Source organism: Bathycoccus prasinos (assembly GCF_002220235.1).
Source record: "Bathycoccus prasinos genomic : Chromosome_2".
Taxonomy (NCBI): Eukaryota; Viridiplantae; Chlorophyta; class Mamiellophyceae; order Mamiellales; family Bathycoccaceae; genus Bathycoccus; species Bathycoccus prasinos.
The window spans coordinates 1038266-1052739 of record NC_024007.1 but is presented as its reverse complement, the minus strand read 5'-3'; the positions used below and the strand labels follow the sequence as shown (position 1 = coordinate 1052739).

Below are 14474 nucleotides of genomic sequence, written 5' to 3'. Positions count from 1 at the left end.
ATCATCATCATCATCATCATCTGCTATTCTTGCTGTGTTTATTGTTTGTTGTTGAAAGAAAATACCATCGCATTGAGAGAGAAATAAAAACATTTGTTCACTCACGTTTTTGAAAGTGTAACAGTATACGATTCGTAGAAGAATGTCGGAAAACATGACGAGGACGACGACGACGACGACAGAAACCCAACCGCACAACGGTGGGAGAATAACATATTTCCACGGACAAGGATCGTTAGACGAACTGGACGAAGAAACGCTGCTGAAACAGTCGCCGTTTCCAATTAAACCGGATGATTTAATCGCGTTAACGAAACGCGTACTCAACGACAACCTGTTGTGCCCTGAAGCGCACTTAAAATGCGGGCCTGCACTGTCGGAAGATTTTCAATACTGGTCGTTCGCCGTCGGCCCAATCAATAAGAAGAGCTTTATTGAGTATTTGAAAATGAATTTGACCGATGCGTTTCCGGATCGGAAAATGAATACGTTTGGGTATCGAGTCGATCCGATGGAATTTAACCGCGTGTGGTTCAACGCGAGATGGCAAGGCACGCACACGGGGATGTTGATGAACAAAATTAAGCCCACGTATAAGCAATTAGACTTACCACCACAAATCGTTTCATTAACGTTCACCGAGGAAGGAAAGGTTTCGAAATACACGCAGTTCGTGGCGGATAGATCGTGCGGGAATACGCACGGATACAGCGGTGTAATGGGCATCTTTCGAGCGTTGGGAGAGAACGTCCCTTTCCCCGGCGTCGTCGAGAATTACTTGAGAAAAGACAGTCACAGGCGAAGTGAGCCAGGTGTGTATTTCAAACTGAGAGCGTGGTTTTGGCAGAGGAAAGTCACGAGACGGACCAATCGTAGGAGCGAAAAGGACACCCGTAACGAGCGATGATAGTTTTGAAAATCTGACGAGCGACGATAGTTTTGAAAATCTGAGCACTTTTTACCGCCTGCAAAAAAGTCGAATCGACGTCACAACTAATCCAAAAGGAGTTGATACTTGATACACTCATATACACGCACACACACACGCACATATACGCATTCACTGAAACGCAGCAAGATGATGATCCGTTCCGCGTTGCAATCCGTTTTACCGAGCTCGTTTGCTTCTTCATCATCTTCTTCTTCTGTTGCTTCGACTAATCATCGCATCGTGCGAGCAGCGGCGCACCCGAATCCATCGTTGTACGACGTCGTGGACGAGGAAAAGATGTTGAGCGAATCGACGTTCCCGATTAAACCGAACGAGCTCATTGAACTCACGAAAGAGAACTTGCGAAAAGGGTTCGCCAATATCGATTTAAGCGAAGATTTCGAATTCATCGGCCCTGTTGTCGGTCCGTTATCCAAAGAGACTTTTGTGAACGCCGTGGCTGGTTTTGAGCTCGCGGAAGGTTTCCCAGACATGAAGTCGCAGTTTCATCATTTCAGAGTCGATCCGTTTGAAACGAACCGGGTGTGGTTTCAGAATAGAACGGTTGGGACGCACACAGGGGTTTTGGCGGGGAACATTCAACCGACAGGGAAGAAAGTCGAGTGTCCGCCGCAAGCGTTGTCGCTGACGTTCAACGAGAAAGGCGAGGTGACGAAGATTACAGTTGGCGTCGTGATGGACAGAACGTTAGGTAATACCGGCGGTCTCGGTGGGGTGTTTGGGTTATTTTACGCGGTTGGTGCCGGCTTGCCGTTTCCTGAGGCGCAACCGTGGAAGAAGAGTAAGCGGTATCGATTTTTCACTTTGTTAGGCAACTTGGCCAGCAAAATGAAGAAGTGAGAGAGAGAGCGGGGGAAGATGGTTAATTTTGTAATAAAAATAAAGCGCTTCATTTACAGCTGTTGTTCTTATTTTCAGCATTACACCTTTGTGCTTTCGAAGATGGCATCCGCGTTGGCGACTTCAAATCCATCTCGTCTTTTTGATTCGTCCTCTTCTAAGTTTTTCCTACTCTCTATTTCAATGCCTTCACCCGTCGAAATGTACTCTCGATAGGCGAATTCGATGTACGCGCCGCAGCCTTTCAGTTTTTCACCCGTTCCATTTACCGCTATTAATTCATCTGATACCGTCGAAAACTGCCACAGTTTCCTATCCTCGGATACATTCATCACTCTATTCTCCTCTTCTCCGTTCAGTTTCGCAATCTTTGCAATCCTCTCGACTATTTTTCTCGACATCTCCTCTCCGGATGAAACGCGAAACGCCTCCGAGCGACATCGATGCATCGCCAACGCGAAATGGTTCACAAATTCCGGCCCGTTTATTAGCAACCAAGCTGCATATTCGCTCTTCTCGGCGATGTACTCGTACTCGTCCTTCGATACGTTCTCACACAAAGAAAACCTGTCCCGTTTTTGCTCCCAAAAATCATCCTCCAAGACCGCGCCTTTTCCTTTTCCTCCTTCTCTCGACGATATCGCTTTCCGAACGATAGCCGACATCCGCTCGTCCTCGAAAGCCTCGATATCAATTTCGCTCAAAAACACTCGCGGCATCAGCGGCGTCGGTGGTTTCAACCACGTCGCTTTCAGTTTCTTCTTTGGAAATACCAAAGTCTCTCCGCTTTCGCGATAGCGAAGTTTTTCCATCAGCATTTGTTTCACGTTCACAAATTGATGATGTTTCTCGTCCCCGTCGTGATGTAACCCTTTAAACGTTCGAAACGCCACGTGGTCGAGTAAAATCGCCTCCAAAACATCCTCCTCCTCCTCGTCTCCAAATTCTTCTTCCTTTTGAATCTCTTTTAATACGTCTTTGATCCTCGTCGAAGCGTGTGATTCCAAACTCTGTTGTTGTTCCCGGTATCGTTGAAACAGTTTTTGCATCTTTATGTTGTTGTTAGGTACTATTCACATCTCCTCTTGTGATGATGGATTCCCCTAATCTCTCCCTTTTTTATTTTGTACGGACGATAAGCACCATTTTGTAGGTGGATTTAAGTGTCTTCAAACGCCATTTTTCTCTCTTTTGAATAATAGTAAAACCAACCACACAAGAATATTAACACAACATCTCACTGATACTAATGGTGGGGCTTCGAAGCCCTTTGTCCTCTTCTCTCTCTCTGCAAACACAAAAGATCTCTTCTAGACGTTTGCGTCGTCAACGCGTGCTCGTTTTGTGCTGGTTTTTCGCGACAGTTCTGTTCATAAACGCGTTCGTACCGAAACAAAGTTCAATCAGAAACGAATCACAGTTACACTCGCACGGGAAAAACGTTTTGAATGCGGACGCGATTCTTGCGAGTTTGTCGTCGTTTAATCACGTCTTCGGTGGAAGAGGAAGAGGAAGAACTTCTTCAAACAGCAACAACAACAACAACGATGAGTTCTTGCGATTGCAAATGGAGAAAGAGAGAGCGTCTGGGACGTTGAAATATAAAATGGAACGAGAACAGAATAAGAATCTGATGCACAGCTCTGGACAAAGTCTGAGCGAGTTGACGAACGACAACGCTGGGGAGAATAATTTTATGAACAACAACAACGGCGAAGACGTGGGAACGCTCGCGCGACCGAGAATTATACCGAAGACTTTACGGGACACTTTAATTCACGACGTGGAAGCGAGGGAGTATCGTAAGTTTAAAAAATGTTCGGTGATCGGGAACGACTCGTCCATGCGCAACGCCAAGTTAGGTGTTGAGATTGAACGCGCGCAAGCTATTTATCGCATGAATTTTGCGCCTTTGAAGATGTTTGAAGTGGACGTCGGGGCGAACACGCACACCATGTGCGTCAATCCAGAGAAGATGAGGAGAGGTTTAAGGAAAGAGTTATCGGATATGGAGAAGAAGATGGATGGGATCGGAGGGTATAGAAGCAGCAGCAGTAGTAGTAGTTTTAGCGGCGGCGGCGGTACGAGTCACGGGCGATGGGTCACCGATAACGGCAACATACCGGAACGAGTGTTAGTCGTCGGCGACGTCCCGGGAAAAGACGCGAAAACCGGCGACTCGGAGAAACCGTGCATTGAACGCTCCCAAGGCGGTTTGTGCATCGAACGCACCAAAGACAAGAAAATCAGAAACATGAAACCTTCCGTCCAAAAACTCGCCGAGGAGTTACTCTACACCTTACAAGAAGGCGTCGGCGAAGAAAACGGCGTCCCGACGACTGGTTTATACTGTTTAGTCTTAGCGTTAACCGAATGCGAATCCGTCGACGTCTACGGCATCGGCGTCGGCACCATGAACAAAGAAGACATGAAAGATTTAGAGTATTTCAAAGACGACCATTTTCGAGGTTGGGACGCTCGACACAACGCCGAAGCCGAGCGTACGCTTTTGCGCGTCCTCGCCTCGAAAGTCTGGAGGAACGCTTTGATGAAACCGTTGGGTGAGTTGAAGTGGCACAACCCGCTCATGAGTTCTGAGTTGGTCAACGCGAACTTGTTGAGTCAAACCGCCTGTATTAGTGGCATTAGATGCGTGTGATAAAAATGAAGAGAAACACATTTTAAACAACAACAACAAAACAACTGTCCTTTTTCGTCAAAAAAAATGAACATCATCTCTACGAGTACTGGTTTTGTCCTCCTCTCAAAACTCTTATCCCAGGCGCTCTTCTCAACCCTTCATCCTTTCGGCTTTGAAGGCGGAAAAGGCGGCGTGGTAATCGCGAGACCACGTGTTAAAAGACGAAGTTCCTCCCTCGATTTTGTTTCGCATAACGAGAAGAACAAACTCCTCGCAGAGAGTTTGTTTTTTCTCTTCGTCGTTTCGTTGTTCGTTTTGAGTTCGAGAACGAGAAAAAATACACAGAGGACACAGAAGAAGAAGACGCGCTGGTGCGCGGTACTCGTCGAGAATATTGAGTACGAAGCTAAAGAAAGAGCAGAAGAGGGAGAAGAGAGCGTGATAACGCCAACTTTCGAGGATGAATGTGAAGAAGAAGAAGAAGACAAAGAAGAAGAAGAAGAAAAAGAGGACGAGTTTTTGACTTCAGACGACTCAGAGTCGTCTTTGCAGTGCGAAGACGAAGAACTCGAGCAGCGAGATCAAAGGTGGGAAATCGTCGCGAAACTTCCTCCCGTTGTCGCTTGTGAGGAGAAAAGGTCTTCATCTTCATTACTGGAGGCGTGGATGAGTGCCGTGCCGAGAAAAGGCAAACGGAAGTTAAAAGCCGTTGGATTCGGCCGCGATACGGGTAACGGTTTTTTCAAGGATCTCACGGAGTGCAATTTTCGCGTGGAGGTGTTTCGGTGCATCGACGAGAGACGTGCGAAGAGAGAGGAAGAGGGAGAAAGAAGCGACGGATCTTTCGAGAAACGACGACGGGTGGAAATTGATGAGGAGGACAACGACGACTGAGATGAAGAAGACTTTCATTTCTTCGAAACGATACGATACGATACTCTTTGGACAGAATAAATACTTCTCTATGATAAAGCTACTACTCTATAAAACTAAGAACTACATCTCTAACTGCTAATATTACCACGCCGTATTCTAGCCTCTTCTCGTCTTCGGTTCGCTTGCTTCTCCGCGATGCACTTTTGAATAACATCCGGCCCTCCGAACGCGACAACCTGCCCGTTCTCGATGTACGCCGCCAAATCCGCCTCTTTCAACTCCTCCAATCTGTGCGTCACCCACACCGCGGTCACTTTATCCTTTGCATCCTTTCCTTTTTCATTGCTCGTTTTCAAAACGTTCTTGACTGCTTTCAATACGCTTCGTTGATCAGCTTCGTCCAAAAAAGTCGTCAACTCATCTAACAACAACGTCTTTGGGTCCTCGACCAACGCGCCGGCGATGGCGACTCTTTGTTTTTGTCCTCCGGATAAGGTGGAAACTTGTCTATTCAACGCGTTCTCGTACCTTTCATTGCTATCATCGACGTCTTCATTTTCATCGTCCTCTTCGTTGTCTAAATCAACCTTCAACATGTTCACCATCTTCAACGTCTCTCTCACTTTCTTTTCAATCTCTTCGTTCGATAACCGAGGCGACGACGACGTTCCTCCTCTCTTATTTTGTTTCCGTCTTAAACCAAACGCGACATCGTGCGCGACCGTGGGCATAATAACTTGATGATCTGGATTTTGAAACACAAACGCTCTCGGTTCGTTCACTCGCGCATACCCGCTCTTAATTTCTTCCGTATTCGTCAATCCGGCCAACGTTCTCAATAAAGTGCTCTTGCCAGACCCGTTCGGTCCAAGAATCATGAACAACGCACCGCGAGGGATTTTAAGCGTGACCCCTCGCAACGCGGCATTATTCTCTGCATCCTCAAACGAGGAAGTATTATTTGCGTATTTGACGACCAAATCTTCCACGTCCACGCCGTAGATGCTGTCGTCTTCTTCTTCGTTCGATACCGTTTTTTTTGCTCTTAGGGGTGTCCTCGTTCCCCAAAATCCTTTTCCATGAGTCTCGCTTCTTCGGTCAAAATGAATGCTAGTATTATTGCTTCTCATCACAAACCCCGAAGTAAAGAAAAGATGATCGTTACTGAGCGATGTCGAAACCTTCATCTTCTTTTACGATAAAATCTCTCTCTCTCTCTCTTTCTTCTAAAGGTGCTTGAGAGATGATTTTTATGATTTTGTCAAAAGCGTTGGTTCTTTTATTGTGTGGAATATGACTATTTTCAAATACAAAAGAGAACAACTAAACTATCATCGACCTCCTCTGCGAGATCTTTTCGCCGGCGGCGGTTTCACTTCCTCTTCCGGAGGTTTCGAGACGGCTCTTCTGGACGATCGACCACCCGCTTTAGGCGGCGGCGGCGTCGGCGATTTCGACTTTGCTTTACGTTTCTTCGAAGCCGCCGTCGCGGCTTCGGCTTCGGCTTTCTTTTTATCTTCTTCCGCTTCTTTTTTCTTTTTCTCCGCCGCGGTTGAAGATTTCGCACCGCGCGCTTTCGTCGCCTTCTCTAACACTGGTTCTCCTTCTTGTATGTCTTCTTCTTTTTCTTCTTCTTCTTCCTTTTTCACCGCAGCCTCCAACATTCTTTTCGTCGTCTCTTTCGCCTCGTCTTTCAACGCCTCTTTGATGATCGGCGGCAACGCACCCGCAGATGGTCTCCGCGTCGCCTGTTCCGCCTCGGCACGTTTCGTCTCTCGCACTCGTGCCAACATTCTCTCGACTCTGTTCTGCAACGCGCTTCGTTTCGCCTCTTCTCTTTGGTCGGCCAATTCTCTCTCGTGCAACACGTCCGTCGCTAACTCCACGGCTTCCAATACTTTCTCCGCGCACAAGCGTTCGTACATCTTCTCTTCTCGACTCGTTCTCTCCTCCTCGGTTAAGTTTTGCTCGTTTTTATTTCCTAGGGCTAAGATACTTTTTTCCGTATTGCTAAGGATATCCTCCGCGCGTTGGACGATGCGATCGAGTTCAGGGCAAACGACCGTTTCAATCACTCGCGGGCCTAACGAACTCAAACCGACTAAAGCGCCGAAAATAGTCGGTAACGGCGATTGCGTCGCCTTCAAACCCTTCTGTAAAGTTGCCGTCACTCGAGGTTGTAACGTCGCGTACTCCTCACCGTAACACTCGCAAATTTCCGCGACCGTTTTCGACGCCAACACTCGCAACTGCCAGTGATTATCCTTCTCCGGATTTTCTGATAATCGCTTCGCTACGATGCACGTCAGCACGGAAGGCATCAGTTGGTGTAAGTACAACTCTAAATTCGCGGTTGGGTTTTGCACCAACGCCTCGATCGCGCGCATCATCGCCAGAAGTTTGCGCAAGTTTCTTAAATTCGTTTGAACTTCCGTGCTTATAAACTTGGCAAAGTACGGAATCAAATTCGCCAACCCGGCGTCGGTTTGTAAAGTTCCAATCGCCGCGTTCAACAAGCCTCGCTCTTCGTCGTTCGCCCCTCCACCGCCTCTCAACAAAGCCGTAATTCTATCGAAGTACACTTGCAATTCTCTCGATAAGACGTGTTGCACGACCGGCGCGAATTTCCCTTGCTCTTTTTGTTGTTGCTGTTGCAAATGTTGCTGCGCGTCGCCCTCCTTCTTCTCTCCTGCTTCATCGCCTCCTTTCTCTCCTCCTTCCGTGGCACTCGGCAGCGGCGGTGGTCCAGTTACCGTCGGTTTCTTCGCTTTCGCTTTTGCCAACGTCTCCTCTCTTTCTTTCGCTCGCTCTTGATAATATATTTGCGAATCCAAGCTCGGATTTTCCGGAATCAACGGTTGCACCCCGTCGATGGCTAACCAGTGCGGAACGACGTTGATGGCGATCGAAGGCGGTGGTAACGGTTCCGACAAGAGTTTATTCACGTCCAACTCTTCGTCGTAGGTGTAAAAAACATCGTTCGTGCCTTTCACTTTGACGAACTCTTGCGATGGCATGTTCGATGGGAAGCCGTATAATGGTTCGCACATTCGTATGCGTAACGCTGCGTTTATGTCCTGTTTACACAAAAGAGAGTAAGAGATTTGAATTGGAAAGAGAGAAAGGAATGTGTGTGAGTATTTCTTTTTGGACGAACGACGGAAGCGTTATAACCATCGTCGTCATCGAGAGTTGAACACAAAATATATTCGACTATATTCGACAAAAACGCGCGCGTGAGAAAGAGAGAGAGAGAAACATAAAGAAGCATACCTCTGTCGTTAACACATTTCGTCTCGATCGTTTCGTACATTTCAACGCCTCTTGAATGATATCTCTCAAGCGATACTCGACGTCTGGCGCGAACGCTTTGGCGACGTCGTCGGAAATAACGAACCCGAACGCCTCCGCGATCGTTTGGATCGATGCAGCGGAAAGGTGCGTGAAGTCTTTAGGAGTAGTCGTTGCCATTTTATTGTTGTTGTTGAGGTACAGGTAAAAAGTGAAGGAAAGAAGACTCAGAGAGAGTTTAAGAATTACACAAAAGAGAGTGTTATTAGTTAAAATATTACAACTAGGTATATAACTTTTGTCTTTCTGATGCGTGTGTGTGTGTGTGTGTGTGTGTGTGTGTTGCGTAGTATACGTAGATTCGACGGAATCGACCTGCGTTCTTGATGTGTTTCAGGAGAGAGTGCTGAGAGCGCCATAAGAAGCGCATTCATCTCACTTTCTTCCTACGCGCGCTCTTCCCGCGCGCGTAGCATGTTTTTTTGTGTTGTAGTTTACTTCGTCTTCGTTCTTCTCGAAGAAAGAAGAAGTCATTAAACGTGTTTTTTTGAATTGATGTCGCGGTCGTAAACGGTTGCTAATGACTGCATACGACTGTAAAAAAACGCCGCAGAGTCAATCGCGTCGCGAACCAATGTTTGGCTATCTATGGGTTGATTGTTCCTCATCTCTTTCTCTCTCCGTTGTTGTATACGTTATACATAATATATCTCGCGGCGGCGCGGCGTTCGAAGAGAGAGAGAGAGAAAAAGAACAACACCGCAAATGTATAGCTCTTTCTGTTTGCCTAAAAATAATCTCTATGTTGGTACAGCAGCATCCACCGAAGACTTCAAATCGAGCCGGGTTAAAAAAACTCGTTTTGACTTTACGCTTCGCGTGGTTTCTTCTTCAATTATCCATTACCGATGCGAACCGGAAAGTTTTGCCATCATCATTTGAAAATCATGATTCGCAGGTTCCGGAATGTTGGGGTATTGTTGCGATCCGTCTGGACCTCTGTACGGTTGGAGTTGTATTCCCCCGTTCCCTCCTCCATTTCTATCGCCGCCGAACAGATCGTTCAATACGCTTTTTGTCGGTGTCGGTGCTTGATGTTGATGGTGTTGCGGCGGCGTGGGCATGCCGCCACCGAGCAAACTTCCAAGTAAAGCTTGGCCACTCATCGGCGGCCGCTGATGTTGTTGTGGAGGCGGCGAGCGGGAGAGTAAATTCTGCATCAAGCTGTTCGCGCTCGCCGTCGTCGTCGGCGGAGAACTCCCCGCCGAGGACGACAACGAGTTCTGCGAAGAATTTCTTCTCGCCATCGCCGCTTGGGCTCCCGGTATCGTTTTCAAAAAGCTCGGCAACGGCACGACATCTGGATCGGGCGAGTTTGTGAAACTCGCGCCTGCGTATTTCGGCTCGTTATAATCGTTTCTGGTGCTATTGTTGTTGTTGTTCTTGTTGCTCTTTCCTTTGTTGTTGTTGTTTCCTTTCGTGTGGTGTCCGTTATTCGTGGTCGTTTCTAACGGCGCCGAGTTGGAGAGTTTCGCCGCCGCCGCCGCGTGCCCTCCCGTCGGCACCTGCGGCGCGCACACCTGGTGCGCTCGCAGCCTCGGATCTACTCCTACTAACAAAGGCGTCGAACTGTTATAATTACTCGTCGTGTTTTGATTATGCGCCTCGAAGTCAAAAGGCACTAAATCTCTCCCCGCCCCAGGTAAAGGTGCCGCGGATGCGCACTTTTGATCTTCGGACGCTTTGATTAACGCGTCCACCATGACGTCTCCATCGCCTCGAAAACTCATCGTTCTTTTTTTCTTCTCTCTTAATAATTGTCCGTCACACGACACCGCTTGATTTTTGCCAAAATTGCGCGCCTTCTTCGAGAAGAAGAATCAGTACAGAGAGTAGTATATATCGCGAACGAATAAAACGCCTCAAAAACGCAGATTCGTGCGAACACCGTAACGTATCGCGCAAAAATAGCGGCAGAAAAGCAGTCGTAAGTTGTGCGCGTTTACTTATATAGTAGAGTATTAAACGCAGCAAGTGTGTTGTGTGTGTGTAATTTTTCTTTACGAATGAAGAAGCATTCCTCTCGTGAAGCTTCTTTTTTCGCGTCGATCTTTTTTTCTCGTTTTTTGCGTTTCTTTCGAAAAAAACGAAACATCTGCTTCTCGCCTCATTTTTCTCGGGACTCTCTGCTGCACAAAATGATGATTTTGATGATGATGTTATGTCGTGTATATTTTTAAGCACACTTTAAGCTGCTCTTTGTTTGCGACGATGACGACGCGCTTGTTCTTCTTTTCGTTATTGTTCTTCTTTTCGTCTTTTGTTTTTGTCGACGGCGACGTGCAAACGCCTCAAAGAGAACTCAGAAAAGAAACCGTCACGATGCAACTGTCCTACGGGAACGTAGAGCTCGGATTTTATAAAGACGAAGCTTCAAACACGGCGGACCACATATTGAAAGCGTTTAAACTCGGCTTGTACGACACCAATCACGTGTTTCGAGTGGATAAAAACTTTGTCGCGCAAATCGCGGATTGCATGACGAGTCGAAGAGTTGGTTTGACTTTCGAGCAGAACGAACACGCGAGGAAGAAAATACGAGGCGAGCACGTCGGGCAAACCATCAAACACAGGAAAGGAACGCTTTCGATGGCACGGTTCAACGATCCAGACAGCGGGACGACGTCGTTTTCGATTTTATTAGGCGACGCGCCGCATTTAGACGGGCAATATTGCCAATTTGGGGAGTTGATTAGTGGATTTGAAGTGTTGGACGAGTTACAAAAGCTGGAGACGACGAAAAGCGGGATCTTCGTCATGCCAAAGGAGCGGATTGAGATTATGAGCACTTACGTCACAAGTGGTGGCGATGGAGACAACAACAACTGCGCGAAAGAAAAAATCCGCGCGGAATCTTTGGCAAAGGAGCTGCACGACATCAGAGCCGCAAAGTTACCGAGTAAAAAATAGATAAAGAGAGTAAGGAAGCGGCGTATTATTTTTAGCTAATTCATTGAGCGCGAATAACCGACTGCGGCGTAGCAACGACGATGATGTCGCAAAAATATTACTAGTAGTATTATGGTAGTTATTATAGTTATTAGTTATTAGAATTATTTCCAATGGACGAAAGCGATGAACACGTATCTCGCCGCGAACGTAAATACTACACACGCGACTTGAAATGCTAACAATCGCAAACACAATTTCCTTTCCGTAGTTTTCCCGAAAACGCGTAAAAACAACGTCACCAGATTCATGTTGTATCGCGTCTCCGTCGCCTTGGACGGACTCAATAAACCGGTTTGCGTCTCAAACCTCGGTAATCGGTGTCGAGGACACGGCACAATTTTAAACAATTGCGGAATAGAGTACAAAAAATTCACCACTTGGGGTAAACAAAACAACAGCAACGTTTCGGAGAAGTGGCCTAAAATGCCAGCCACGGCTAAAGTCATCCCGGCGAAGTACGTGTACGAATCGCCCACAAACACCGCGCTCGGGTACCAGTTTTGCTCCAACAAACTCACCGTGGCAGCAAAGAAAGGCGCGATTAACAACAACGAAAATACGTGCGGTCCAACGACTACATTCGACGTTGGATCTGTCAAAAGACTCCAAACGTTCAGAACGATAATCCCGCCGGCGATGACTAACGATTGGCCGCACTCTAATCCATTCAAACCGGCGTGGATGTTAATCGCATTCGATAAAAAAACTGCGAGCAACCAGATAAACGCGATATAAATGTACCCAACGTCCATCAATCCACTCTTCATGTCCACTTTCATCGTTACGATATCCCGCACAATAGGGACCGAATCGAGCGCGCCTAAAACCGAACGCATATTTTCGCGAAACATGCGAGGGACGACGATAGACGTCGATCCTTGGTAACTTTGCGCCAACATCGTCGCGGCAAACCCGGGTAAAATCATCTTCGCTCTCCACGGCAAATCTAACACGTCGTCTACGAATCCAAGAAACAACATGAACCCAATCGTCGCCAACGCTGCGTTGTGTTCGCTCTCTCCGCTGTTGTCCAAAATGAACGCCGTGTGTAAAGTCCTCCCGATAACCAAGGACACAAGCACCGCACACCCACTCGCTAAACCCAACGCCTCTGGAATAGCAATCTCGCCCATTTTCGTTCCTTTTTTGTTAATATCTAAACCAAACATGTTTCGCTTCCCGAGCGTGCGTCGAGCGACGATTGGTATTAAACGCGCGGTTGTCGCGTACGCCAACACGGACGTGAACGCAGCTAAAAGTAAGATTTTCAGCGCGCCTTGATCCATGTTATATACACTCACTCCACTCATATCTTCGCTCACGAACCCTTTCGCGAAAATAATTATTGAGGTCGGGAGTAAACAAAACGCAGTCATTTTAAGAACATCTCTGGTGCGATTTTTTTCAATAACTTCGAGTATTTCTCGAGGGATGACGAACTCTTTCTCGTCGTCGTTCGTCGTCGCCTTCCTTCTCTGAGCAGCGTTTGGACTGCTTGTTCGTTGTCTCACCGACGACATCTTCGTTCACTACTTCTTCTTCTCTTGTTCTCGTTGTTGTTGTTCTAACAGTTTCTTTTCCAATCGAATCTTGTCCCTTCGAACGCCTTCGCGTAACTTTTCTTTCTCGTCTTTTTGCTCCCAGTGGACGTAGTATATCCCGGACGAGACCAAGGAAACGGTCAAGAAAAGTGCGAAAAGTCCTCTAGATCTTCCTGCTAATGCGTTGTTTTTACTAATAGTCTTCGTATTCGTCGTGTTCGTCGAGTTTAGCATGTATGCGAATATAAAGTGAAGAGGACTGTTGTTTTTAAAGACAGACCTTTTAGGGAAAAAACGCATAAAATCACATCAGAACAAAGAGGGATCAGACACCCTTTTTATTCACTTTATACTCTATTTATATACACTATATACACAGAAAGAGAGTTAGAGAGTAATGCGTTCGTTACCGAGAACGTCCTGGTCGAGCTTACCGGACGTCGTCGCGTCGTGTGAGAATACTACGAGTAATAATACTAATCCGACGATTCAGACGACGACGGGGACTTCTTACAACAACACTAATAATAAGAAATTGAAAGTTTTGTGTCTTCACTCGTTCCGAACGTCCGCGGATATCGTGAAGTTACAACTCGCCATGGGCGGGTGGGATAAACATTTACAGGATTCCGCGGAGTTTATCGCAATAAACGGGATATTTAAAGCAACGGGAGAACCTCCGGAAGATGTGAAATCAGCGTTTCCAAACATGGGCAGTTTTCAGTGGTACGACGCGGAACGAAACGCGGACACGGGGAAGATGGAATACAGAGGGATCGAAGAGTCCGCGAAATTCGTGGACGAGATTGTGCAGCGAGAAGGAATCGATGGGTTGTTAGGATTTAGTCAAGGCGCGACGTTAATTGGGGAGATGTTGAAAAGGTCTTCGTCCGATACCGCAGACGCCCCGGAAGGAGAAGAGGAAGCGATGCGGATGAAGAGTTTACGATTCGCGGTGTTGATATCAGGCATGCCGAGCAGAGCGGACGAGAAATTGAGGGAACAAATGCGTGGTAATAATAGTAATAGTAACAGTATCGAGAAAACAATAGGTGCGTCTATCCCGACTTTGCACGTAGTCGGCCAACAAGACCGGGCGATACCCCCGATGCTGACAAAGTTAATGCATAAAGAGTTTGGCGAGAAGGCGGTGTTAGTCGAACACGAAAAAGGGCACGTGATACCGAAAGTGTTTCCATCGAACGAGTTAGGCGAGAAAGTGAAGAAATTCTTCGACGAACGGTTGATGGAAAAGAATAGCAACGCGCGTTTGTAAGTTATTTTACTAATTTCGCAGCAATTTATAAAAACTATCTATCGC

At 47.0% G+C, this 14474-nt stretch overlaps 11 protein-coding genes across 11 annotated transcripts; 6 read left to right on the top strand and 5 right to left on the bottom strand.

Moving 5' to 3' along the window:
- Nucleotides 1-142: 142 nt before the first annotated feature.
- On the top strand, nucleotides 143-907 carry Bathy02g05850 (predicted protein; the record flags this gene model as incomplete). The annotated part of the gene is made up of 1 exon (XM_007514825.1): nucleotides 143-907. One exon carries the CDS (start codon nucleotides 143-145, stop codon nucleotides 905-907), a length of 765 nt encoding a protein of 254 aa, XP_007514887.1.
- A 171-nt stretch (nucleotides 908-1078) lies between these two features.
- Bathy02g05840 (predicted protein) lies at nucleotides 1079-1792 on the top strand (the record flags this gene model as incomplete). The annotated part of the gene is made up of 1 exon (XM_007514573.1): nucleotides 1079-1792. The coding sequence occupies one exon, from the start codon at nucleotides 1079-1081 to the stop codon at nucleotides 1790-1792; it is 714 nt and encodes a 237-aa protein (XP_007514635.1).
- An 80-nt stretch (nucleotides 1793-1872) lies between these two features.
- On the bottom strand, nucleotides 1873-2841 carry Bathy02g05830 (predicted protein; the record flags this gene model as incomplete). Its single annotated transcript, XM_007514973.1, has 1 exon — nucleotides 1873-2841. The coding sequence occupies one exon, from the start codon at nucleotides 2839-2841 to the stop codon at nucleotides 1873-1875; it is 969 nt and encodes a 322-aa protein (XP_007515035.1).
- Nucleotides 2842-3041: 200 nt separating this feature from the next.
- On the top strand, nucleotides 3042-4451 carry Bathy02g05820 (unknown protein; the record flags this gene model as incomplete). Its single annotated transcript, XM_007514883.1, has 1 exon — nucleotides 3042-4451. The coding sequence occupies one exon, from the start codon at nucleotides 3042-3044 to the stop codon at nucleotides 4449-4451; it is 1410 nt and encodes a 469-aa protein (XP_007514945.1).
- A 66-nt stretch (nucleotides 4452-4517) lies between these two features.
- On the top strand, nucleotides 4518-5327 carry Bathy02g05810 (unknown protein; the record flags this gene model as incomplete). Its single annotated transcript, XM_007514518.1, has 1 exon — nucleotides 4518-5327. The coding sequence occupies one exon, from the start codon at nucleotides 4518-4520 to the stop codon at nucleotides 5325-5327; it is 810 nt and encodes a 269-aa protein (XP_007514580.1).
- A 110-nt stretch (nucleotides 5328-5437) lies between these two features.
- Bathy02g05800 (ABC transporter-like protein) lies at nucleotides 5438-6496 on the bottom strand (the record flags this gene model as incomplete). Its single annotated transcript, XM_007514978.1, has 1 exon — nucleotides 5438-6496. One exon carries the CDS (start codon nucleotides 6494-6496, stop codon nucleotides 5438-5440), a length of 1059 nt encoding a protein of 352 aa, XP_007515040.1.
- A 144-nt stretch (nucleotides 6497-6640) lies between these two features.
- On the bottom strand, nucleotides 6641-8780 carry Bathy02g05790 (predicted protein; the record flags this gene model as incomplete). Its single annotated transcript, XM_007514489.1, has 2 exons — nucleotides 6641-8386; nucleotides 8583-8780. The coding sequence occupies 2 exons, from the start codon at nucleotides 8778-8780 to the stop codon at nucleotides 6641-6643; spliced, it is 1944 nt and encodes a 647-aa protein (XP_007514551.1).
- A 722-nt stretch (nucleotides 8781-9502) lies between these two features.
- Bathy02g05780 (unknown protein) lies at nucleotides 9503-10363 on the bottom strand (the record flags this gene model as incomplete). Its single annotated transcript, XM_007514475.1, has 1 exon — nucleotides 9503-10363. One exon carries the CDS (start codon nucleotides 10361-10363, stop codon nucleotides 9503-9505), a length of 861 nt encoding a protein of 286 aa, XP_007514537.1.
- A 508-nt stretch (nucleotides 10364-10871) lies between these two features.
- Bathy02g05770 (peptidyl-prolyl cis-trans isomerase, cyclophilin-type) lies at nucleotides 10872-11570 on the top strand (the record flags this gene model as incomplete). The annotated part of the gene is made up of 1 exon (XM_007514896.1): nucleotides 10872-11570. The coding sequence occupies one exon, from the start codon at nucleotides 10872-10874 to the stop codon at nucleotides 11568-11570; it is 699 nt and encodes a 232-aa protein (XP_007514958.1).
- Nucleotides 11571-11713: 143 nt separating this feature from the next.
- On the bottom strand, nucleotides 11714-13132 carry Bathy02g05760 (predicted protein; the record flags this gene model as incomplete). Its single annotated transcript, XM_007514958.1, has 1 exon — nucleotides 11714-13132. One exon carries the CDS (start codon nucleotides 13130-13132, stop codon nucleotides 11714-11716), a length of 1419 nt encoding a protein of 472 aa, XP_007515020.1.
- Nucleotides 13133-13550: 418 nt separating this feature from the next.
- Bathy02g05750 (predicted protein) lies at nucleotides 13551-14429 on the top strand (the record flags this gene model as incomplete). The annotated part of the gene is made up of 1 exon (XM_007514565.1): nucleotides 13551-14429. The coding sequence occupies one exon, from the start codon at nucleotides 13551-13553 to the stop codon at nucleotides 14427-14429; it is 879 nt and encodes a 292-aa protein (XP_007514627.1).
- Between the last annotated feature and the right edge of the window lie 45 nt (nucleotides 14430-14474).